General features: G+C 43.5%; 1 protein-coding gene across 17 annotated transcripts in view; it reads left to right on the top strand.

Moving 5' to 3' along the window:
• Positions 1-26,031, top strand: part of TMEM164 (transmembrane protein 164) — a 175,274-nt gene that overhangs the window by 129,826 nt on the left and 19,417 nt on the right. For all 17 annotated transcript variants that reach the window (XR_010119760.1, XM_055268672.2, XM_063635259.1 and 14 more), the window contains one exon: positions 12,425-12,503. Coding sequence is in view for 16 of the 17 variants with exons in the window: in XM_055268672.2 (XP_055124647.1) it covers positions 12,425-12,503 (79 nt within the window). In the remaining variant the exon portion in view is untranslated. The remainder of the gene's footprint in view (positions 1-12,424; positions 12,504-26,031) is intronic.

Raw genomic sequence — 26,031 nt, forward strand, 5'->3', positions numbered from 1 at the left:
TGGCTAATTTTTGTATTTTTAGTAGAGACAGGGTTTCACCATATTGGCCAGCCTGGTCTTGAACTCCTGACCTCAGGTGATCCACACGCCTCAGCCTCCCAAAGTGCTGGGATTACAGGCATGAGCCACCGTGCCCCGGCCTGTAATCTCTTCTTATGAGGACACTGGTCATTTTGGATTAGGACCCACCCATATGACCTCATTTTACCCTAATTACCTTTTTTAAAGGCACTATCTCCAAATACATTCACATACTGAGGTATTGAGGGTGAGGAATTCAGTGTATGAATTTGGGGAGAGACACAATTCAGGCCATAAGAGTCAGTAAGTATTCATTATGACCATCATTCTCTTCACCCTCCTCCTTATCATTAAAGCTCAAGAAAATGCAGCAGACTTAGTTATGACATATCCCCTAGGAACACTATTATGTGAGCTATTATTATTATCCTTAGGCAGACCAAACACCAGAGCTTCCTTCCCTGCCTTTTCAGAAATGACTTTGGATACCAGCAACAAGTACTCAAAAATGGTACTTTGTGGTTTCTTAAGATGACAGGCAGGAGCTCCTTATGTCAGTTAGATGTGGGAGGAGGAGAATGAGGAGGTTTCATTTCCATCTTGGTTAAAAGAAACAGCTAAGTGAGCTCTTGTAGAGTATCTAATGGTATACAGACTCGAAATTGCCACTTGGTAAAGTTCTATGGGTTTTCCTGAAAGAGGCAGGCAGGTCTGGGTTGCTACATTTTTCAAACCAGGAAATACACTTGCACAAGTGGCTGTGCCACCAGAACAAACAGCATCTTTTATGGGCTCAAAGTATTTGACATTAGGGAGCTGGCTGGGGGAAGGCAGCTGATGACCACAACTCTGTTCCCGTGCTCTCTCAAGGGCTCTAAGCACTAAGGAGGAAGTCAGGAGTAGCCCTGATAGGGTTTGGACTCCAAAAGGAAGGACCAGCCAGGCACAGTGGCTCACGCCTGTAATCGCAGCACTTTGGGAGGCAGAGGCAGGCCGATCACTTGAGGCCAGGAGTTCGAGACAAGTCTGGCCAACATGGCAAAACTCTGTATCTACTAAAAATACACACACACACACACACACACACACACAATAGCCAAGCACAGTGGCCTGTGCCTGTAGTCCCAGCTACTTGGGAGGCTGAGGCAGGAGAATCTCTTGAACTCAGGAGGCAGAGGTTGCAGTAAGCCGAGATCACACCACTGCACTCTAGCCTGAACAACAGAGCGAGACTCTGTCTCAAAAAAAAAAAGGACCAGTGGCTGCCCCCGCTTTAATTATGCTCCCCTGCCCTTTCCACATCAGATGATGAAAATTAGATGGAATAGCATGTGCCTGGCAGGGCTGTGGGCATCTGTCCTTACTGGAAGTGAGGTGAGTAGTGGGAGTAGGGTCTCAAGGGAAAAATACAATGAGAACAAGGGATTTGGGGGTCTATGGATGCCCCCTTTACACATTATTTTCTTTTCTTTTTTTTTTTTTTTTTTTGAGACGGAGTCTTGCTTTTTCACCCAGGCTGGAGTGCAGTGGCGCGATCTTGGCTCACTGCACGCTCCGCCTCCTGGGTTCACGCCATTCTCCTGCCTCAGCCTCTCCCAGTAGCTGGGACTACAGGCGCCCGCCACCACGCCCGGCTAATTTTTTGTATTTTTAGTAGAGACGGGGTTTCACCGTGGTCTCGATCTCCTGACCTCGTGATCCGCCCGCCTTGGCCTCCCAAAGTGCTGGGATTACAACCGTGAGCCACCGCGCCTGGCCTACACATTATTTTCTTAACATGCTATGCTACTCCAAAGGAGGGAATTCTTAAAAACTAGAACAAATTAGCACTAATCATCATTAATAATTTAATGCATCCTCTTGGTTAAGGATTCCTGTAACGTAGAGATGTAAAGAATATAACATAAAAGTTCACACCTTCTACTCCCCAGAGAGAATTGCTGTTAACAGTTTGGTGTACTTATCTTTTAACTTTTTTCATCCTTTAAAAGAATTTAGCTACATGATTAAAAATGAATACATTCATTTGTTATAAAAATATATATATATATATACAAGTATACAGAGCCCAAAGTCAAGATCTTCCCTTTCCTATCCCAGTCTCTCTTCCTCAATCCTGTTTCCTTCTCCAGTTTGGGAAATAGTAACTGGGTGCTATCTTAGATCCATTTTATATACACCCAAAAATACATATACAAACTTACTCCTTTTCTTCTAAAAAAAAGGATCATGCCTTATACAATATAGACTTGCTCTATTTTACCTAGAAATGGTTGTACCTCCTTAACAAAAAAATAAATAAATAAAAGGTGGAGTAATACATCTTCCAGAGTGTTTTTTGATGACTGTCTTACTGATGATGGTCATTTAGATTGCTTTTTTAAATTACAAATTTTTTTGTAATTATAAATAATGATGCAGTGAACATCTTTATGCATATATTTTTGTGCATGTGGGCAAGTATTGCTGTTAGTACAAATTCCTAGAAGTGAAATTACTGAGTCAAACTGAATGGACATTTTAAAGTTTTTATAGATATTGACAAATTGTTCTCCAGAAATAATGTATCTTATTTCTTCTTTGGTGTACTGTATATTGGGGTTTCACCATATTAGTTCATACTTATATCATTTAAATTTAGTTAAATATTTAAAAATTCCTAAGTTTTTACTATACGAATTTTCAAACATATTGAAAAGTTGAAATAGTAGCATAGTGAACAATGACTGTGCATCCTTCAGCTAGATTCAACAATATCTAACATTTCTCCATATTCACTTTCTATCTAAATTTGCTGAATCATTTCAAAGTTGCAGACATCTTGACACTTCAGTCTAAGTACTTCAGCCTGCAGCTCCTAAGACTAAGGGCATTCTCTTGTATAACTACAATACCTTACCACACTTAAGAAAATTATCAACATTTCTATAATACCATCTACCTTATTTAATCAGCTTACATTTAAATTTCCTTAATTGTCCCAAGAATGTCTTTTTTAAAAAAACCAGGATCTAGTGAAGTTTCAAGTATTGCTTTTGGTTGTTCCATCTCTTTACTGGTTTTCATTTTTTTAACCTAAGAACAGTACCCCCTTCTTCATTTATGATACTGAAATTTAGGGAGTTATTTTGTAGAATGTCCCACATTCTGGATTTGAATGTTTCCTTAATGACACCTTGTTGTTTTTAATGGCAATGTGGTATTCTGTACCATGAATTCATCGTGATTTTTTTTTAAGTAATCCCATATTGATGGTCATTTAGGTCGTGGCATTCCTTTTGTGGCTCCGCTCACAAGTGGTATTTCATCCTAAGGAGTTTGTGGCCCCAGTAAGCCACAGTTAAAGTCTATGGTCAGTTAATGAAGATAAAGTGTTCCAAAACCTAACTTCGTTGGCAGGAACATTATCAAGGGCAGTTGTAAACTGTGGATTTCATCCTTTCCCCTCTAAAGGAGATGGATTATCTTTTTTGATTCCCTGATTTATTCTCAGAGTCTGTAGTCTAGGGCTGAGCTGAGACCAGGGTTCTGTCTTTGTAACTACCTATTCTCACTTGGCACCTAATCATTAGCCATGGACTCTTCTGGTAAGGCCAAGTCACCTGAGGTATAGTGTGAGCTCCCTTAATTTGCAGTGTGCGGCCCTCCCTCAAGCAGTTATTCTCACTTCAGCCTGTTCTTCCTTCCTCATCTCCTGGGATCCCAAAGCTAATCTTTCCGTCTGTGCTTTGGGTCCTATTCCCTCCCACCTGCTTCCAGTCCTCTCTCTGTCTAGTGCCTCCTGCCCCTTTTGCTTCTCCAGCATCTCCCTGTCCACTGGCTCCTTCCTTCAGTCTATACAGAATCTCTCCTGTTCTTAACAGTTATTTCTCAATATTGATACCACCTTTTAGTTATAGTTTTCATCTCTCTCCAGGCATTTACTCTTCTCAAAAGATTACTGAGGACCAGGGGTCCACCAAATGGGGTGCAAGAGATGTTCCATTGGGTGTGTGAAGAAAATATTAGATTTCTATTCTAATAAAATTTCATCCTTTTAAATTTCCATGTTTGTGTGTTCTGATGTACATTTAGGTGTGCATATTTTATAATGTACAGTTATACATGTATATGATTTGCCCTACTTTCAATTCTTCTCATCCTCTCTAGCCCCCTTCAGATCCACACCCACCTACATTCCCACCGATTTATGAGCTTCTCTCCCAGGCAGTCACACTGGCATCACAAATTCAGCATGGCCCCAGCTTCTTTTCTTGTACCTCACCTCGTCCAATCTGCACCCTAGACTGTAGGTCCCAACATAGGGAGAAGCCCTAACATCCCACCATCCATCTAAGCCATAGCCTGTGAGTCATCTTCAACTTCTTTTCTTCTCTTACTTCTGCACAATACCGTGTCCAGTCAATTAATTAGTCCTGGCAATTCAACTTCCTTACCTTCTCTCAAATCTGCCCATCCTCTCTTCTCTCACTGTGTCTGCCTTTGTTTAGGCATTGCTATCACCAGCCCCTAACTGGTCCCTCTGCCTCAAGTAGCAAACCCTGCACACAACCACCAAAAGGAGCCCTGCAAAACTATATGTCATGCATGCCTCTCACTCACTTAGAAAATTCAAACCAAAGCCAATGCATGATCTGCAGGGCCTCCCATGATCTTTTCCTGCACTGATATTCTCACCTTATCTGTTAGCCTCCTCAACTAGACTATGAACTGTTGTAGGGCAGAGGTCCCTACCCTGCAAGATGTCTTCATTATTGCCACATAGCAAGAGGCAAGCACATTACCTATCACCTAGGCGTGCCTTAGTAGGTGTTTTTGGTCAACTGGATGAAAGTGAGAATAGGACTGTTTTGGGTAAGAACAGGAGAGTGGAGTTGACCTTCCTTTGAGAAATAAAGAGGTTTCCAGTGAGAAACTCTGGCCTATAGATAGGCCAAATGAATGGACTAATGTGGGGAGCTAAAGTTACCCTGGTAGTCATCTGATAAACATACTAATGTGTGACTTAGGACTGTGGGACAGGCCCAGGTGATACCATCTCTTCTTGCTAAGGCAGAATGATGAAATGAAACCCCAGCTTTCGACCTAGAAAGATCTGGCATTAAGTCTTACTGCCTGGGGTGGAAGTTCTGGCTTTCCTAGTTACTGGCTGGATTGATGTTGAAAAGGGGAATAGTGATTATAACAGCCAGCATTTAATGAGCACTTACTATATGCCAGCACTGGGCCAAAGATTCTACAGGTATTATTTCACCACAACTGGATGAAGTAGATACTATTATTCCCATTTGTGAATAAGTCAACTGAGGCTCAGCAAGATTAAATGATTTGCCCAAAGTTGTATAGAGAATAAATGATGGAGACAGAATTTCAATCTCAGCAGCCTGACTCCAGGCTGGGGATACCGATTGGGAGTCATCAGTATACAGATGGTATCTAGAGCCAGGAACCTGGATAAGATTACCTAGTGAGTGGGAGTAGCTACAGAAGAGGGACATGGAATTGGTTCTTGGCCCCTGTAGTATTTAGAGATGAGAGACATAAGGGAAATTCAGCAAAGGAGATTGAGAAGGAACGCCACTGAGGTAGAGAAAGAACAGAGGGTGGTGTGTGAGAATCCCAGCACAGAAAGTCTATTCAGGATGAGGGAATGATCAACTGCATCAAATGCTGTTGATGGACCAAGTAAGATGAGACCTGAAAATAGACCAGGACTAGTATCTTTAGTTATGCAGGTTGTTAATTGCATAATGGAGTGAGTGGTATCTAGAATCTCTCTGACACCCTGGCATGGGGTTGAGCCTTGGCAGAAGAAGGAGCACCTATTTCACATAAAGATGCCACGTGGGCTAACTTCCATTCTTGTGTTGCCTACTGGAGTTAGAAACATGGAGGTCATTGGTAACCTCAACAAAAGCAATTTGAGTGAAATGGTAGGAATGAAAATGTGATTGAATTGGATGGAAGAATACTTCAGAGGAAAGGCAGTGATGGCAATGAGTAGAGACATCTTTGGAGGAGTTTTGCTATAAAGTATAAAGGAAAGCAGAGAAATAGAGGTGGAAGCTCCATTACTACCACAAATGGAAGTGATGTCAAGAGCTTTTGTTTCTTTAGATGAAAGGTATTTTAGCATGTTTGTTTTCTGATAGCAATGATCCAGTGAGAAAAACAGACAATTGCTGGTATGACGTTCTTGAGTAGGTGAGAAAGGATAGGATCTAGTACAGGAGTGATGATACTAGCCTTAGCCAGTAGCACAGGTGCTTCCTGCATAGTAGCAGAGGAAAAAGCAGCTGTGGGGATGGGTGCAGGGAGGAGGGAGATGTGGAGGTGGGAGCTTGTGCATGTTATCTTCCAATGGCTCTCTGTGCCCCCTCACCCCACTGAAATAGGAAACCATTTCCTCAGCTGAGAGGGAGGATGGGGGAGGTCTGAGGAAAGCAGGAGAAGTTGTGAAATAGTGGCCTGGGAGAGAGGAAAGTAAATGGTCTTGGGAATATAGTGAGATTGTAGAGCAACATGAAAGTCTGGCACTAAGTTTGTTGTCATGAATGTAAAGGGTTAATAGCATGGCTTTATATTTTTCTTCAGACATGTTTGCTTGCATGGGTTTAGGGATGTGAAGTCAGACAGTTGGATTTAGCCAGGAATGTGGTATTGCGAGGTAAGTAGGACAAAAGGAGAGAGTGTGTCAGGAGAGTTGGGAATGTACTGAAGGAAGTGATGGGTCTTGAACTCAATGCTGGTGAGCATAGAAGTGAGGACGTGAGATTGGTGAGGGGGCAGTAAAAAGGTGGTAGGATCAAGACTGTAGGTCCTGGTGAAGTGGGAAAATTGTGAGAGTAGGGATATTAGAGGGAGTGAATTGGCCAGACACAAGGTGGTGGCTGGAGAGTAGGGTGCATGACAGAGGTTATGGAGAGATCACAGCCATTAATAATAACTGGTGTGACCATGTGAAAAACGTATGAGGTAAAATGGAGAGGAGATCTTGAGGAGCATGAAGGGCAAGGCATTGAGAGGCCAGGGTGTTGCTAAATATTGATACCGCAGGGATTTTGACAAAGGAATGTTGGAAAGGCGTCACAGGGAGGGGAAAGGCAAAACCTTCAGGGACTGAAGAAGGGAGGGTATACATGGAGGGGGCCGTAAATCACTGCAACAAAAAGGAGTAGTGGGTGCCATAGTCTCAGGACATGAGATTCAAATCAGCAGAGCGATTAGCAAGGAGGCAGAGAGAATGGTCTGGAAGAGACAGCAATTTAGAAACATCTGTGAGGCACAGAGAGGCACTCCCTTGGCCCAGTGGTGTAAGGTTATATGAGAAGAAAAACCCCCACTACTTGAGAGAGCTGTCAGGATAACAGTGTCTTCAGAGAGGGAGAACTAAGTTTTTCTTAAAGAAAGAAGGTGAAGGGACTGCTCAGGTGACTGATGTAAACAGGGAAGTAGGGGCGTGGTGGGATCAGTGGTCTCCATGGCAGAGGACAGTGGTGTAGCTGTCAGGGTTGTAGAGTGGGAGGAAGCAGGTTGAGATTCTTGCCACGAACAGAGTCCATGCACCTAATGTGTCAGGCAGTCTAAACTCTAGAGCCCTGGAGAACTTTACCACTCTGGTCTTTTGATTCTAAAAAGGATGTTGACTTGTGAGAAGGTAGTTAATGACCTGTGTTGCTTAAAGCATTTTTGTTGCTTTTGACTTTAAATTGCACTGATGCAGGACTTTTTGTCTATAACCTCAGGATTCCTCCAGCTGAAAAAGAACCAGGCTATGTATGTTAAAGTGGAGTTCCAGGTATGAGTTCTCTAGTGTGTAGAAATGAATTAACCAAGTGGAACTCTTTCTAGGGAAGTATGGCATTTCACAGATATTACTTGTAAAATGGGGAAAAGAGGGTCAGGGGAGGCTCCCTGAGAAAGTTCCTGGAACTCAGCCCAGACTCGGTGCTCAGTAAAGAATTGTCTTAGCGCCGGGCGCGGTGGCTCAAGCCTGTAATCCCAGCACTTTGGGAGGCCGAGGCGGGCGGATCACGAGGTCAGGAGATCGAGACCATCCTGGCTAACACGGTGAAACCCTGTCTCTACTAAAAATACAAACAAAAATTAGCCGGGCGTGTTGGTGGGCGCCTGTACTCCCAGCTACTCGGGAGGCTGAGGCAGGAGAATGGCGTGAACCCAGGAGGTGGAGGTTGCGGTGAGCCGAGATCGCGCCACTGCACTCCAGCCTGGGGGACAGAGAAAGACTCCGTCTCAAAAAAAAAAAAAAAATAAATAAATAAATAAGCTGTCTTAGCTGGGCATGATAGTGCATGCCTATAGTCCCAGCTACTTGGGAGGTTAAGGCAGGAGGATTGCTTGAGCCCAGGAGCTCAGGGCTGTAGCATGCCATGATTGTGCATGAGAATAGCCACTGTACTGCAGCCTGGGTGACATAGTGAGACCCTATTTCTTTAAAAACAAAAACTTTTTCCTCCATTGTTGAATGCCCTTTCCCCCCATCCCTGTGCCTATTGCTGTTTCTTTGGATGTTATTTAATTTCTCTGTGCCTTAGTTTCCTGTCAAATGTGCATGATCATAGTCCCTACTTCACAGGAAAGTTGTAATAATTAAATGAGATAACATGTGTATTAGTCTGTTTTCATGCTGCTGATAAAGACATACACAAGACTGGGTAACTTATAAAGAACAAGAGGTTTAATGGACTCACAGTTCCATGTAGCTGGGGAGGCCTCACAATCATGGCAGAAGGTGAAAAGCACGTCTTACATGGTGGCAGGCAAGAGAGAATGAGAGCCAAGTGAAAGGGGAAACCCCTTATAAAACCATCAGATCTCATGAGACTTATTCACTACCACCAGAACAGTATGGAGGAAAATGCCCCATGATTCAGTTATCTCCCACTGGGTCCCTCCCACAGCACGTGGGAATTATGGGAGCTACAATTCAAGATAAGATTTGGGTGGGGTCACAGCCAAAACATATCAACATATAGAAGTATTTAACACAGTATATGGTACATAATATAAGTACTTAAATATGATTTGCTATTAAATGACAAGTGGTAAGTTCTTGGCTCCCATTCAACTCTCTTATTCTTGCCATTATGTTTCTTCTTACTTCACCCCCTTTCTCTTACATCTTCTTCTTCCCTTTCTCTCCTTCTTTTTCCACACTTCCTTCTTAACCTATTTCCTCTTTCCCTCCCCTGGCTTTGGTTGCAGTGGCATATGCACCTAGTTCAGTATTCAGTACTCTTTGTGGCCCCCTGAAGTAGAGAAATCTTAGAGTAGGGGTGAGGCAGCCATCAGAGGAAGGAAACTGCTGGTGGGGACAGTCTCTTGGCCATTCCATCTGAAGTCTGTAGCCACGGTGGCTGCAGAGATGCAAAGGGCCAGTGACAAGAGGCTCAGGAGCTGGGAGGCCTGTGTTGCAGGGCAAGTTTGGCTACTGTGTGATGTGTGGCTGGGGCACCAGACAGTAGGCAGAGCATGCTATGAAAATGAGGATCATTTGAACAGGAAGGGACTGGGCTAAATCACCATGTGGAGGGACGAGTGAGGACATGTGCATGTCCTGCCCCGGTCCTGTTGCTGATACCGCTATGACTACTCCCATTCATAAGGGTGGCTCCTCCCCACAGAGCATCTCCTATGAGTCAGACTTCTGTGGGAGGGAGCGAGTGAGCAAAGGATAGCTGAGTGTGCTGGCTAAGACTATAAATTCTAGAGCCAAACTGCTTGGATTTGAATCCTGGCTCTGTCACCGAATGAGAATGTATCCTTGAGTAAGTTATCTAACTTTTCTGTGCCTCAGTGTCCCATCTCTAAAATGGATATAATTGGAACAATACAGTTCTTATGAGGATTTGTTTAAATTAACAATTTACAAAGTGATTTTCATAGTTCATGGCATAAAAGAAGTACCATGTGAGTTTTTGTTATATTTTAAAAATTTTAAAAATCATACAACAATCTTAGAAGACTTACTTTCATTTTACTGATGTCAAAATGGAGGTGGAGAGGTTAAGGGCCTTGGCCAAGGCCACGGAGCTACCGAGCAGCAGAGTCAAATCTAGAACACAGCTTTGACAGACTCCAAAGTCCTAGCTTATAACTGCAGTGCTTAACTGCCTCCCTGGACATTCAGGTGGAGACTTTGCTTTCTAGGAGAGCTGGGAGGCAGGGTGAGGCAGGTGGGCAATGTGAGTCAAGGTGGGTGGTCAGCAATTGGAGTCTGAGAGGTTGGCAGAAGTACTGCTTGAGGACACACCTGGGACTAGTGGCTGCATGCCCTTGGCCCGGCTCCTTGGTGGGGGAGAGCAGCCTGGCTTCCCAGGCCCATTTCAGAGAGAGGTCAAGTCCCTTAGGTGCATGAAGGTGCTGATTTCACCCAGAGAGCTAAGCCTTCTTGGGACTTTTTCCTTCCTTCCCTATTTTCCAGGTGACCTCAGTGAAGTTAATAACCCTTTTGCACCTCAGTTTCCTCATCTGTCAATTGAGGATAATACTTCACCTGGCTGCTTCCTGGGGATTTCGAGACATTGAGTAGATTGTGGATGTGAAATCATTTGAAAAGCATAAAGCAGTACTTAACTTTAAGATACTAGAGTGATCTCAGACCACATTACTGTGAGGGTCCAGTGTAGATCTCTCAGGCCTCTCCATAGCTACCTTGTGCTGATAATGCCCAGTGTCCAATTTCATGACCTTTTCCAGCTGGGGTCTACAGTGATACTTGCAATCTTACCTCCTTTTCTCGGTTTTTACATTTCCCTCAGTGAGTGTAAAGTAATAGTTGAGCAGCATGTGGGTCCCTGGGAAATTATTTTCTGTATGGATTTTTATTTTTAAGAGCCAGAGCCAATGCCTGTGTCCAGCCTCCACAGTTGTCCCAGCTCCCATTCTGGGAGCTCTGCCATCTTCTTGGTTTCAGCCCTTGGCATAAGATAGAACTGGGTTCCTGTGCCTGGGGAGCCTGTAACTGCCTCCTCTCATTAGCAGACAGTCTTGGTTATGTGCTTGCCCTGTGGGGAACAGGGAGGCAGCTGACCCTTTCCCCTGGGTGCCTTTGTCTGTCCTGGCATCCTTTGGTGTGTGTGTATGTGTGTGTGTGTGTGTGTGTATACACGTGTGTGTGTATGTTAGGGATTCTGTAAGCCCAAGAGGCTAGGCCTCTTGTCAGCTGCCAAAGTTCTTTTTTCCCCACAATGGAGTTAGCACCTAACTGTTTCCATTCTCTGCCTGCTGCGAAGCTCTACAGCAGGGCTGCTATGGCAGGTCAAAACATGCTCTGCTTTGAGAATACAGAGATTCCATTTTGAGAGAGATGGGAAACAGGAGCGAGTGAGTGGGTGCGTTGGATGTAGGGAAAGTGAGGACATTCTTTTTGGTAAGCTGTGCCAAAATTGGCCCAGAAGCTTGGTCTAAACTCAAAAGTAGGGCTAATGCTGGGCTGACACCCAAATATCCAATGGGGAAAGTTTATTCTTGGATCTAGACCCTATGAGACCTAGCAATCATTTTTTTTTTCTCATCTGGAATATGGGGATAATTCTACTCCATATGTTCTTCATGTCAAATGAGAAATAAACTTGTAAATAGTCTACCATCTAGTCTCCAGGAGCAGGAAGTGACATAAGGTTTTGATTCTTAAAGTATATTTTGCAGAATACAAACTGTTACTAAAAAAAGAGTCACTGTTGGCCGGGCGCGGTGGCTCACGCTTGTAATCCCAGCACTTTGGGAGGCCGAGGCGGGCGGATCACGAGGTCAGGAGATCGAGATCACGGTGAAACCCCGTCTCTACTAAAAATACAAAAAATTAGCCGGGCGTGGTGGCGGGCGCCTGTAGTCCCAGCTACTCGGAGAGGCTGAGGCAGGAGAATGGCGTGAACCCGAGAGGTGGAGCTTGCAGTGAGCCGAGATTGCGCCACTGCACTCCAGCCTGGGCGACAGAGCGAGACTCCGTCTAAAAAAAAAAAAAAAAAAAAGAGTCACTCGCTAAATAAGTTTGGGGAACACTGGATAAACAATGGCAAGTAGATTTCTTGTCTGTAGGGACCACTCAGGTCCTTCATATTCCAATATTCCAATAATACACATGGGAAACCACCAAGGGGATATATTATATACCACATCTCCTAAATTTTTAACCAAACTTTCTTAGTGGAACATTTACAAGTACCTTCTCTATAAAAGACATCTAGGAAGATCCTGATCTAGATCAGAAGAATATTCATTTTGTTCTTTTTTTTCCCTGCAATTGTAAAGAGAAGTGAATTGGTGAAATGCATGGGATTGCTAAAATATGGGTCCTGAACAGCAAGGGAGGTCAACTTTGGACTCTATTGAAATGAATGCTTCCTGCTCTGAAACACTTCTCTCCCTCCTATCCTCACAGCTCCCCTTTGAATTGGAGATTTACTACATTCAGCATGTTATGCTCTACGTGGTACCCATCTACCTGCTTTGGAAAGGAGGTAAGGCCAGCAAACCACATTCCTATGCAACTCCCACACCTAACCTCTCCCTTCTGTTTTTGGGAGACACAGCCTCTTGGGTGCTTCCCAGGATCTTCAGCAACCGCTTGGCTGAGTTTCTTCAGCATAATTTATGCCGGGCACCAGGAAGTGGGGAGATGGGAATGGACGAGGCCTGCAAGGGGTCTGGGGACTTTTTAGACCCATCCTTCACTGGGTTACTATGGTGCTGCTGACTGTCACAGGGCCTGGGCTTTCGGTTCTTGGTGGTGGCATTGGGTTTGCATGGAGCCCCCCACACTGTCACCTTGTACTTGTGCCTTCCCCCTGCCTCAATGTGCAGTGTGGGATAGAAGGAGAGAGTGAAGCACTCAGTCCCCTCAAGAACAAAAGAAGATATTGTAAGGGGCAAGAAGTCCAGGGACCAGGGCAATTATGGGATTGAGGGGAGAGGCAGGTGAAAGAGCAGTGGTCACCCATGTAAAATAAACCACTGAAAACCTTCATTTGGGGAAGAGGGAGAGACCACCAACCTGGTAGAGGCAGCCTGGAAAGGAAGCTGATCTATTGGTAACCTCTCAGTGACCCTTAGATTATCCCTTCCCTCTATCGTGTAACAGACGAAAGGAAAGGGGTGCCTATCCATCTAGGCTTGTTGTGACAGCCACTCCTGCTCGGTGTTCTTTACTTTCTGAAAGGCCCTGTGAATGGAAGACATCCTCTTTCAGTTTTAGCCCCAGCCTCTCTATCTCAGTTGCTGAGACTTCTCTGCTCCTACCTCACTCCAGGCAGCAAGGGTTTCATTTCTACAATACTGAAAGTGGCATGAGGCCACATGGGCCCTTGAGCTCACTGGAAGATAGTCTGGGAGTTCTGCTGGGCACTGCTGCTTCTTGGCTTATGTGTGGATGCTCTAACTCAGGCATTCCGGCAGATCTTAAGATCTGGTGTGAGATAGCCCCAAGGACTGGTCAACCCAGGAACATGTTACAGGAGGGAGTCTACTTATAGTCCAGAGATTTGCCTCCTATGCCTTGATTTCTATCAGTTCTCCATACTTGCCTAAATATTCTTTGAGACTGCTTTTACCCTGTGCGGCCACTTGGGGTCTCACGATGTCCCAAAACACTTCCTTTTAATTTGCTGTAAAAGCACTATTTTCCTCATGAGGCTTTAAGGAAAGTCTGAAGTTCCAATATCCAGGAGACTTGTGCCATTTCTCAGGTCTGTCCCCTGTGGCACAGGAAACAGCCTCTTAATATTAAGTCTCAGAAATACACACATTCTGAATAGAACCAGGCAGATAGGTGTTCCTGGGCCTCAGACCCCTGCTAATCATTGTTCCTGGCTTCTGAGGTGTGTGATGGAAGTCCTAGCCAAATCTGCATGGCTGTTATTTAAACATATTTGTACTCTAAGGTCACCATAAAAATCTGTCAGGTAGCTGGGTTAGACTGGTCTGACATGGAAAATGCCAAGTAGCCATCTTTCCTCCCTCCAAAAGAATAATCCAGGAAGCCACATCCTCAAGACTTGGCTAACTCTAAGATAATTGTATCTTCTTAGAGCAGATCCTCCCGATAGCCCAGTTCCCTAAGTGGCGAGATGAGAGATAGTAGGGCTGTAATGAGAGACAGTATGCTCTGTTATTGCTAATAACCCATAGATACCCTGGTGCAGTGAGAATTTAGCTTGCAGCACCAGTGGAGTGATCTCACCAAACTGACTTTTTACTCCAGGACCTCAATGAGAGCATCCACCACCCTGCAGAAGTTGATGGGCCCCAGTACCTTCTATCTGGCCAACTTTGAGCTATTTTGAGGGCTCATCTCCCATCTCCCTTTCCAGCTCTTTATTGCCATCTGCTGTTCACTTGGGGGGAATTATGAGCATTGAGAGAAACATCTGGATTTCTTCACCTTTGATCCCAAGCCTTGGACCTAGGCCTTGCAGAGGGAGAATGGATCTGAAGCGAGCTGTCGGAAGATTAGTTTTCTGTAAACCAAGAAAGCCGAGAGTTTGGGGCTTCTGTTCCCTAGAAGTCTCTTCTAATTTTTTAGAAATAAATGGCTTAGCAATTTTTACTCAATACAAGACAGCTCTCCTATAGGTATCTCCCATGCTCAGGAACCCTGTTTTCCTGAAAGGCAAGGTCCTGCTTGAGCATATAGTGCCTCTTCCTATGGTTTGGGGTGGGTGGATAGGTGGCGCCTTGTGGGAAACCCACTCATCCCTTATTCTTGCATACCTTATGCACTGTCACAGTACATGGGACCTCTCTCATCCACACTGCTCTTTTCTTCCTCTGGCCTGTCCCTTTGTTTCCCTGTTTCCTTTCCTTCAAACTTGTTGCCTGTGGCCCTCTGGAACTGTATTTCTTTTTTTTTTCTGTGTTACAGTATTTTTAAATTTAATTTTTATTAGATACTGACAAATTATGCTTTTATATATTTATAGGGTACAAGGTGATGCTACACTATATGTATACAATGCAGAATGATTGAATCAAGCTAATTAACAAACTATGTTTCTTACAAACCACTCCCAACCCCACCGGCAACTCCGCATGGGGCACAGAGCCTTCCTGTCTCTTGCCTGCAGCTTCCTCTAATAGAGGCTGCTCTTTCTGCCCTGCACCATATGCTGCAGAGCCCCCTCTGTCTCTTCTAGAGCACTATCTCATCTGTATGTTAGGGGAAAAAGGCTTTCTCTTTTACCATTCTCTCTCTTTTTTTTTCATCACCACCATCACTTGACTTCTTGGTCACTTCCCCCACATTCCTAGAAGTCGCTGGCCTGTAGCTCTCAATATTTCCATTATAATTTGAGCCAACATCCTGAGACACTTCTTGTAAGGACCACCCATCCACCCCAGCTTCTCAAGGTTTGGGCTTCTTAATTGCAGTGACCTCAGCATTCTCTTCTTTTCAGCCACCAGGACCTTGTTTTCCCGTAAAGCTCCTCTATGTGAGAACATAACTGCCGTTATGTTCTTTCTTTGACCCAAATCTCCACTCCTTTCCTCTTCTTTTCTTCCTATTCAGCTTGTGTCTCCATGACCTGTCATTGAAACTTTCACTAGCTCCTGAAAGTATCTCACCTCCCTTGTCCCTTCCAACTGGGATCAGTGTCCCATGCCTTTTCAGTGTGCCCAGTCTTGGCCTACTGGAGGAACTCTTTCAAGCCATTCTGATTAGGGCCATGAAAATTTCATGATGTCTATTATAATTGTGCTCTCAACACCATTGCTCAGTTTATTTTCTGTCTATTGTCAGCTCCTCCACACATTGCCCTCACAAGTCCTGTGCTAAATCTTTACCAGCCTCCTCAAATTTCCTGTCTACTCTATTCAAACCTTCTGTTCTCTTCACCCTCAGTAGATCCCCCCTCTCCCCACAAATGACTGAGAAAATTGAGGTTTTGGGATGGAAATTTCCTCAACACTTCTCTCTACCTCTGCAAGCTTCTTTACCCACATCCATCCCTATCTTCCTCCTTCTCATCCTGGAAGAAGTGGTGTTCATTCTGTTCTAGCCAATAATACTCCTGTGTGATTAGCTCCCACCCCTGCTACCACCTCTGGAGCCTCATTCTATCAATTAATCACTTATGTACCTGGATATTCTTTTTCTTTCTTTTTTTTTTCTTTTTTTAGACAGGGTCTCACTGTATCACCCAGGCTGGAGTACAGTGGTGCAATCACGACTCATTGCAGCCTCAACCTCCTGGCTCACATGGTCCTCCCACCTCAGCCTCCTAAGTAGCTGGGACTACAGGCACATACTACCACACCCGGCTCATTTTTTTTTTGTATTGTGTAGAGACAGGGTTTTGCCATGTTGCTCAGGCTGGTCTTGAACTCTTGAGCTCAAGTGATCTTCCCACTTCAGCCTCCCAAAGTGTTGGGATTACAGGCATGAGCCACTGTACCTGGCCATTAGCTGAATTTTCAACCCTTTCTTCACTGCTGGCTTTTCAGCCAATACAGATGTTCAAATCTTTCCCATTCTAAGAAACTTTCTCGCAATCCCATGCAACTCTGTCTTCCCTCTTCCTTTCACACCTAAGCATCCTAAAAGAACAAATAATATTTTCTAAAATTTAGTTCTTTGGGCAAGACAATTTTTGTCTTATCCACGTAACCATCTGTGTTATGTATGTAATACATGTCCTTAAATCTATTGAGTTTTTTTTTTTTTTTTAACTAAAATATATACGCTTTCATGAGAAGCCTCATAATATCCATGAGATTGTGGCTTTGATTTACTGGTTATCTATTTTAACACAGTTTATATACAAAACTATTAAAAATGAAATGTTTATCTGTTTGCCACCTGAAATCACCTCATACATGGTACATAACTTTGGGAGACACTGGGGTCTGCCCTTGAGTTTTCTTCTCAATTACCCTTTATTCCTCAGACCATTTACTCTGATACCTAACCCTCTACCAGACTTTTCACAGAAATGGTGCTTCTAAAGATCACCAGCAATGTCTGTCTGACCAAATCTAATGACCATCTCTCAGTCTTTATCCTATGGAATGCTGCTGCATTGGATGGTATTGATCACTCCGTTTTGGAATGCTCTGCTTCGGGGCTTCCAAAGTTCCTCCCTTTCCTGGCTTTCCTACCTCACCAATCACATCTTCTCAAGCCTCCTTCACAGGTTATTTTTTCTCACTCCTCTGAGATGTTGATTTCCTCAGAGTTCTGTGCTAGGCTCACATCTCATTCTAATTCTCTGGTATGGTTTTGCCTGCTTTCATGGTTTAACTACTAGTCTTGTCTAGTTATGGCTGCTACATCACTGTCTACAGCTCAGACTTACGAGAGTCACATTCATATAGTTTACTCAACTTCTCTATCTGAATGTCTCAAGCATATGTCAAACCCAACCTGTCTGTGTTAAACTCATTATCTTCCCTGTCAGCCCTCCTGCTCTTCTTGTGGTTCCTGCCAAGTAGCAGCATCCAATCACCCCAGCTAAAAACTGGGAATCATCCCTGCCTCCCGTATGCAATGCATCCGTTCATCTCACATATATTAACATATGCCTTCTTCCTGCCAGGATCCAGACTAACCACTGGAGTGCCCTGACAAGCAAAAATCAGACACCACCCTGTCCCTCATAACATTTATAAGCTAGTGGGGGTGGAGTGGGGAGATGGATATGAATCAAATATCACATGAATATATAGTTATGACTGAGATAAGTACTCTGAAAGAAAGGAACATGCTCTTATGAGAACTTAGAACAAATCAAGCTGACTGAGTTTGGGGGTTTGGAGGAGAGTTCCCTGAGGAAATGACATTTAAACAGAAATCCAAAGGGTGAGTTGGAGCTTATTAGGCAAGTACAGGATTAGGGGAGGTGACTTCTTGTAGACGGGCAAAATGGCATGTACAACAGCACTGTGGCAATGGGGAGCACAGGGGGGAGTGGATGACACCGGGCCTGAGGGGCAGGCTGGGGTCAGATATGAAGGCTTTGTCACCCATGGTCAGGGGTTTGGCCTTGACTGCCAAAGCTATGGGAAACCTGTGAAAATGTGAAGAAAGGATATAACATCAGCTTGCTTCACCGATGGATTCTTCTCTGATTTAACTTATTTACACATTTTACACATTTTAATTCAAAAATCTAAAATATAAAAAGCCATACTGTGAAAAATATATTTCCCGTCCCTTCCCTCCATCCATATAGTTCCCTGCTACAACTCTACAAGTAACTACGATTTTTGGTTTTTGCATATCCTCCCAGAGTTTGTTTTTTTTGCATATACAAGTGAATTTTAAAAATATTTTCCCCCTTCTTCAGACATTCATCCTAAAATAGCAAATACACAACCATCCTGTTGTTACTGTTTTGCTTAGCAGTATTTCTTAGAGAGCTTTCCACGTGAGCCCACAAGAAGCTCCCCCTTTCTTTCTTTTTTTTTTTATAGTGGCATATTACATAGTGTGGATGATAGAATACAGTATAATAAAAATGGCAGAGCTTTGATATAAGACAACTATGTGCCAGATATTGTCACACACTTTTCCCATGCATTAACTCATTTAATCCTATAACAACTCTGTTAGGAAGGTGTTATTATTATCTCCCTTTTATAGAAGAGGAAACTGGTACTCAGATAGCAAGTGACAGTCCCTGGATTTGAACCCAGTAGTATGGTTCCACGGTTCTTGCTTTTAATCATAACACAAAGTTACAACACTATACCATAATTTATTTTTTTGAGTCTGCTATTGATGGACATTTAGGTTGTTTCAAATCTTTTGATAATATAAATAACACCGCACTGAAGGAACTGGTACCTTTGCCATTTTGCGTGTGTGCAAGAATATCTATAGGATATATTTCCGTAAGTGGTAATGCTGAATCAGAGTATATGCATTTGTATTTTTGTTGGATATTTCCAAATCCATGAAAGTTGTACCAGTTTAAATGTTACTAGCAATGTATGAGAGTGTCTGTTTCTACACAACCTCACCAAATTGGATTTTTGCCCATCCGATGGGTTAAAAAAAAAAAAAAGGTATATCAGTTCGATTTTAATTTTAATTTCACTTTGAGTGAAGCCAAGTGTCTTTTTACATGTTTAAAATTGGCATTTGGCTGGGCATGGTGGCTCAAGCCTGTAATCCCAGCACTTTGGGAGACCGAGGCGGGTGGATCACCTGAGGTCATGAGTTCGAGACCAGCCTGGCCAACATGGTGAAATCCCCTCTCTACTAAAAATACAAAAATTAGCCAAGTGTGGTGGTACGCACGCCTGTATTCCTAGGTACTCGGGAGGCTGAGGCATGAGAATCACTTGAACCCAGGAGGTGGAGGTTGCAGTGAGCCGAGATTGTGCCACTGCACTCCAGCCTGTGCAACAGAGTGAGACTCAGTCTCAAAAAAAATAAAATAAAATAAAATTGGCATTTGATTTCCTCTTCCTTGAACTACATGCTCCTATCACATGCTCATTGTTCAATTGTGTTGGCCTTTTTACAAAATTTGAATCCTAAGAGCTTGTTATATATAAATATTAACAGTTTACCCTTTATGATATGAGCTACAGATATTGTCCTCAGTTGTGTTTTCTTTTGACTTTGCCAATGTTTTATTCTTGCCATGCAGGATTTTTAAATTTCTTTTTCTTTTCTTTCTTTCTTTTTTTTTTTTTTTCTGAGACGTAGTCTCACTCTGTTGCCAGGCTGGAGTGCAGTGGTGTGATCTCAGCTCACTGCAGCCTCCGCCTCCCGGGTTCAAGCGAGTCTCCTGCCTCAGCCTCCCAAGTAGCTAGGACTACAGGCATGTGCCACCACGCCCGGCTGATTTTTGTATTTTTAGTAGAGATGGGTTCACCATGTTGGCCAGGATGGTCTTGATCTCTTGACCTCGTGATCTGCCCGCTTCGGCCTCCCAAAGTGCTGGGATTACAGGCATGAGTCACCCTGCCCGGCTGTTTTTACCTTTCTATGTAATTTATCTTTTATGGCATCTGAATTTAGAGTCATGGTTAGAAAGCCCTTTACTGCTCCAAGGTTATAAAAAATATATATCCCATATTTTATTCTGGTATGTTTATAGTTCCTTTTATTATTATTTTTTTACATTTAAATCACTTGGAATATATCCTGATATACAGTGCAAGATAAGGATCCAACTTTATTTCCAGCTGGCTTCCCATTTGTCCCCACACTGTTTATCAAATAGTCCAACATGATCCAATCTGCCTGTGGAGAAGATCATATTGGCTGCTGTGTGGAGAAATCGCTGGGTCCTCCTGCTCTTACCTCCTAAATATCTCTCAGACTCATCCCCTCCTTACCATCTCTAGGACCACTACCTTGGGTCAAGCCTTGCACATCTCTTCCCTCAATGATGATAATTGGCTCTGTGTGATCTCTCTCCAGCCAGCCTCCTTTGCTCCCCCTAAGCCCATTCCTGGAGCTTCCAGAGCTATTTCTATAGCTCAAATAGGATCATAGCAGTTTGTCATTTGGAAGCTTTCAGTGGCTCCCCATCTTCCCCAGTGCACAAGACCGTATGACCTGGTACCCAACGCCTTCTCCAACCTCATGTCTTTACACTCCCTTCTTTGTACTGTACACTGTGGTGATACCCAAATCCTTGGGGTTCCCTGAGTATTTTATCCAATTTTCATGCCTCTGTGCCTTTGAAAATGCTGTGACTTCTGCCAGGAATGCTCTTCTCCAGCAGTGGGCCTGGAAAACATTCATTTCTCAAAACTCACCTCTGTAGTTACTTTCTCCAAGAAGCCCTCCATAACTATTCTACCCCAGCTCCCACCAGCTGCCTCTGTTCCTCCCATTTTTGTCATCCTCACAGTATAGTCTTTACATGCTGGTCTCCCTGAGGACAGGAATTTTTCATTTCTTCTTGGTATGTAGGTGATGAATGAATGAATGAATGAATGACCTTCTATTCAGGGATGTATTCATGTACTGCAAATTGCACATAATTTATTATACATCTTACAAGCTAATGTTTACTAGGCACTGGGTTTGTTACATGTGTGATCTTGATCTCATTTAATCCCCACAGTGTCCACTAGACTTATGGGAGTACATCACGTGAGGCCCATGACCTTGAATGAGAAAAATAATCACATCTTTATGTCCATTAACTCCAACTGAAATACAGTCATCTCTCGGTATCCATGGGAAATTGGTTCTAGGACTTCCCCTGCCACAAATACCAAAATCCAAGGATGCTCAAGTCCCTAATGTAATGACATAGTATTTGCATCTAACCTACACACATCCTCCTGTATACTCCAAACGAAGCTTGTCTAACCTGTGGCCTAGGATGGATTTGAATGTGGCTGAACACAAATTTGTAAACTTTCTTAAAACATTATGTTTGAAAACAAAATTTTTTTAGCTCATCAGCTATCAGTAGTGTATTTTATGTGTGGCCCAAGACAATTCTCCTTCCCATGTGGCCCAGGGAAGCCAAAAAATTCGACACCCCTGCTTTAAATCATCTCTAGATTACTCATAATACCTAATACAATGTAAATGCTATATAAATAGTTGTTATACTGTTTTTTATTTGTATATATTTTTTACTATTGTTATGTTTATTTTTAAAAAATATTTTTGATCTGTGGTTGGTCAAATCCACAGATGTGGAACTTGCAGATATAGAGGGCCGACTTTGTGGTATATCCTTTAGTAGGGAATGTAGATAACAAACCACAGTTACATTAGCAGCACTTGGCATGCTGTCGTTAATGTAAATTACACATATTTTCCTCTTATGTTACAGTTGTTGCAGATATCTCAAAAAATCATTTGCATTCATCACCTCAAAATTTAAAAACAGATGTGCCTTTTAAAAGCATTTTGATAACTATATTTCAACATGATTATTTTCTTTTATAATCCTATATATTCTATTTTGTATACTTAAATACTTTATTCTAAGAGAGAGCCTTTACACTTCCCCAGACTGCCCAAGGAGTGCATAGTACCACCAAGGTTAGGAGTCCCTTTACTAGAGTTTATTTTATTTTTATTTTCTTGAGACAGATACTCACTCTGTCACCCCGGCTGGAGTGCAGTGACCTGATCTTGGCTCACTGCAACCTCCGCTTCTCGGGTTTAATCAATTCTCTCACCTCAGCCTCCAGAATAGCTAGAATTACAGGCACATGCCGCCACGCCCGGCTAGTTTTTGCATTTTTTGTAGAGATGGGGTTTCACCATGTTGGCCAGGGTGGTCTGGAACTCCTGGCCTCAAGTGATCCACCTGCCTCTGCCTCCCAAAGTGCTGGGACTATAGGCCTGAGCCACCGTGCCCGGCCTGCACTAGAGTTTAAACTGGTGTTTGAAACCAGGTGTGTAGAGATGCCTCTATGCTGCTTGTCCATGGGGTTGCTGCATTCAGACAGACTGTAGGTACAAATCCTAGTTATCCCACTTGCTAGTTAGTTCTGGCATTTGGGCGAGTACCTTGACCTCTCTGTGTCTGTTTTCTCACTTGCAAAATGAGGGTAGTAATAGGACCTACCTCATAGGGTGTTGTGAGGATTCACTGAGCTGATACATGAAGAGTATACAGAACAATGACTGGCACATAGTAAATACTATGTATTGAGCTTGTATAATTATTAATTACCCACTCTTCTGCCTTGTGTTAATTATACATCTTTCTTCCAACTAGACTGCCGTCTCTAGAGGTCAGGATTGTGCCTTGCTGTGTTCTAAAGCCACAGAACCTTGCAGGAACTGAAAGCATGCTTGTCAGTGGATTTAACATTACTGGTACTCCCTCCTTTGAGACACCTGTTTCTCCTTTGAGCTCCAGGATACCTCTTTCTCCTGGTTCTCCTACTTCTCTGGTTCTTTCTCCTTGGGCTCTTTTGCTCTGCCTGCCCCATAGATCCTGGTGTTCTCCATCAATAGAGATAACACAGGCTTGAGAAGCAGTACAGGTACTTCAAAAATAACAGTTAGAGTCCTCATTTCTGTACCCCTTCTCTCATCCTGCTTGTCTTCCTCCTCTGTTTCCTGTCTTGGTTAGTGACTCTACTCTCCATCCACTACCAAAGCAAAAAACGTAGGCAACATCCTGGATCTCTTCCTCTGCATCTTCCCATGTACCAATCAGTTCAGAAGTTCTGACAGTTTAAATTCTCAAAATTGTTTGCAAACTTGGCCCTTCCTCCCCATCCTCACCACCCCTGTCCGACTGTGGGCTCTCAGCCTCTATTACCAGGACTACTTTGCTTCTCTCCTCTCCCTGTCCCCTGATTTCCCCTACCTCCTACCCAGGCTATCCTCTATACAGTCTCCAGAGTGACCATTTTAAGGAAAGAGGAAATCTGATCTGATTTTGCTCAACTGCTTAAAAATCCCATCCAGGATGAAGACCAAACTTCTTTGCGTAGCATTTAAGACCATTTACAGTCTGATTCTTGTCCATCTCTTTGGCCTCATTTCTCATTGCTTAGACTCCTATTCTATCACTTTACCTTCTGGTTTTTATTTGTTTTGTTTTTTTAGAGATGGGGTCTTACTACGTTGTCCAGGCTGGAGGGCAGTAATGCAATCACAGCTCACTGCAGCCTGGATCTCCTGGGCTCAAGTGATCCTCCTGCCTCTGCCTCCCAAGCAGCTGAGACTGCAGGTACATACCACTGTGCCCAGCTCATTACTTTACTTTCTGAATAAACAGATCTGCTGACAGGTTTGCCCAGCCTTCCTTGCTTTATGTCCAGGCTCATACTATCTATTCTACTTGAAACCGGCAAACTTCGTGTGTTCCTTTGTGCAAGCTCAAGGGTACTACCTCCTCTCTGGAGGTGTCTCTGACTTTCCTAGGCAGCCAAGGGCATGTGTTCCTTAATGTGCCTTTCTCCTCGTACTTTTATTATAATATGCCATGAGTGTAGTAACCACCATTTCTAGTTGTCTGTATTTTGCCACTAGGTGGCAGTAGTCACATCTTTTCAGGAGATTAAGATAATTAATATTGGATATTTATTTATTTTAATTATTAAAAATGTTGATTAAATTAATAATTGTTGTAATTGAGGTGCTATGGGAATAAGGGTGCGGGTAAAGTCCATGAGGCCCCTGGATTTTGGCCTGAGTGACTGGGTGGGATAGAGTATCATTAACTGAGAAGGGGGGCGCAGAAGGAAGGAGCATGTTTTAGAGAGTGTCTTAGTCTTTTTGGGCTGCTACAACAAAAATGCTATCAACTGAGTAGCTTATAAACAATATAAATGTACTGCTCGCAGTTCTGGAGGCTGGGAAGTCCAGATCAAGGTACCAGAAGATTCAGTGTCTGGTAAGGGCCTATTCCTCCTAGATGGGGTCTTCTCACTGTGTTCTCACATGTGGAAGGGGCAAACAGGCTTCCTTGGGCATCTTTTATAAGGGCACTAATCTCATTCATGAGGGATCCACCCTCATGACCTAACAGCTCCTAAAGGCTCCACCTCTTAATACCATCACATTGACCATTAGGTTTCAACATGAATCTGAGGAGAGGAACATAAACATTCAGACCATAGCATTGAGGAAGATGATTTTACTTGAGTTTGAGGTGCTTATAGGCTATCTAGGTTGAGATGCCCAGGAAGCATTAGGATAAAATATTCTGGAACTGTTCAGGGAAGTCTGGACTAGACACTGACTTTAGTATCAGTGGTTATAGAACTAGTAGATGAAAACATTGGAATGAATGAGCTGGTCCAGGGTAACTATGTAGGTAGGGAGAAAATAAGACTTAGAGAAAGCCTTGGGGAACATCAACTTGCAAACAGCAGACAGAAGAAGAGTGTAAGGAGATTGCAGGAAAGATCAGTGATAGAAGGAGAGGCTGGTTGTCCTGAAAACTAAGGTAGTAGAAATTTTTCCCAAAGTGGTATTAGCCAAGCCACGTTGGATCTAAGAGGTACAGTAAAATCAGGTCATCAGAGAAGTGGGAATTACAAGGAAGAAGTTAAGGGCATTAAGGAAGGAGGGGTTAAGGGTGCTACAAAGCCAAGGGAAGGCGTTTATCCTCCTCCCTTCTCCCCCTCCCTTTCTCTCCTTTTCTCCTCCTTTTCCCTTTCTCTCTGCTCCAGGGCTGAGCATGTTCAAATGCTAAATTGAAGCCCAGTAGAGCCAGGGAACATTGAAGGTACCAGGGAGAAAGGGGAGTGGATGAATTACAAGTTGATGACAACTGCTGAGAATGACAGGGGTTTGGTGGTGGATTGAGAAGGGTAATGACAAGAGAAATAAGTGCTATGGGAAATGGAAGAAAGAGATAAGCCTAGACTCTCTCAACACTGTCCAATAGAATTCTCTGTGATGATGAATATATCCTATATCTGTTCTATTCCACATGGTAGCCACTAGCTACATTTGGCTTTTGAGCAGTTGAAATGTGCCTGGGGGGACTGGGGAGTTGGATTTCTCATTCGATTTTAAGGTTAATTAATTTGAATTGAAATTGATTGGTTGATTGATTGATTGATTGATTGATGAGATGGAGTCTCGTCCTGTCACCCAGGCTGGAGCACAATGGTGAGATCTTGGCTCACTACAACCTTGACCTCCCGGGTTTAAGCGATTCTCCTGCCTTAGCCTCCTGAGTAGCTGGATCTACAGGCACATGCCACCATGCTTGGCTAATTTTTGTATTTTTAGTAGAGATAGGGTTTCACCATGTTGGCCAGGCTGGTCTCAAACTCCTGACCTCAAATGATCCACCCACCTCGGCCTCCCAAAGTGCTGGGATTACAGGTGAGAGCAACTTTGCCTGACCTGAATTGAAATTTAAATGGCCATATGTGGTTAGTGGCTATTGGACAACATAGCTCTAGAAGGTCGGTGACTGGCACTGTGGGGCCCTCCTGAAAGAAGAATCCATGGATTTTTCTGGCATTGGTCTGTACGGTTACCCCATTTGGGGTTCAGCAGCCTAAGTGGAGGTGCAGGACATTTGGCTGGAGGGATCCGTCCAATGCTGAGGCTTTGTAAGTAGGGTCAGTATTGTTGAAAATCTAGAA

This window comes from Symphalangus syndactylus, chromosome X (assembly GCF_028878055.3).
Source record: "Symphalangus syndactylus isolate Jambi chromosome X, NHGRI_mSymSyn1-v2.1_pri, whole genome shotgun sequence".
Lineage (NCBI taxonomy): Eukaryota > Metazoa > Chordata > Mammalia > Primates > Hylobatidae > Symphalangus > Symphalangus syndactylus.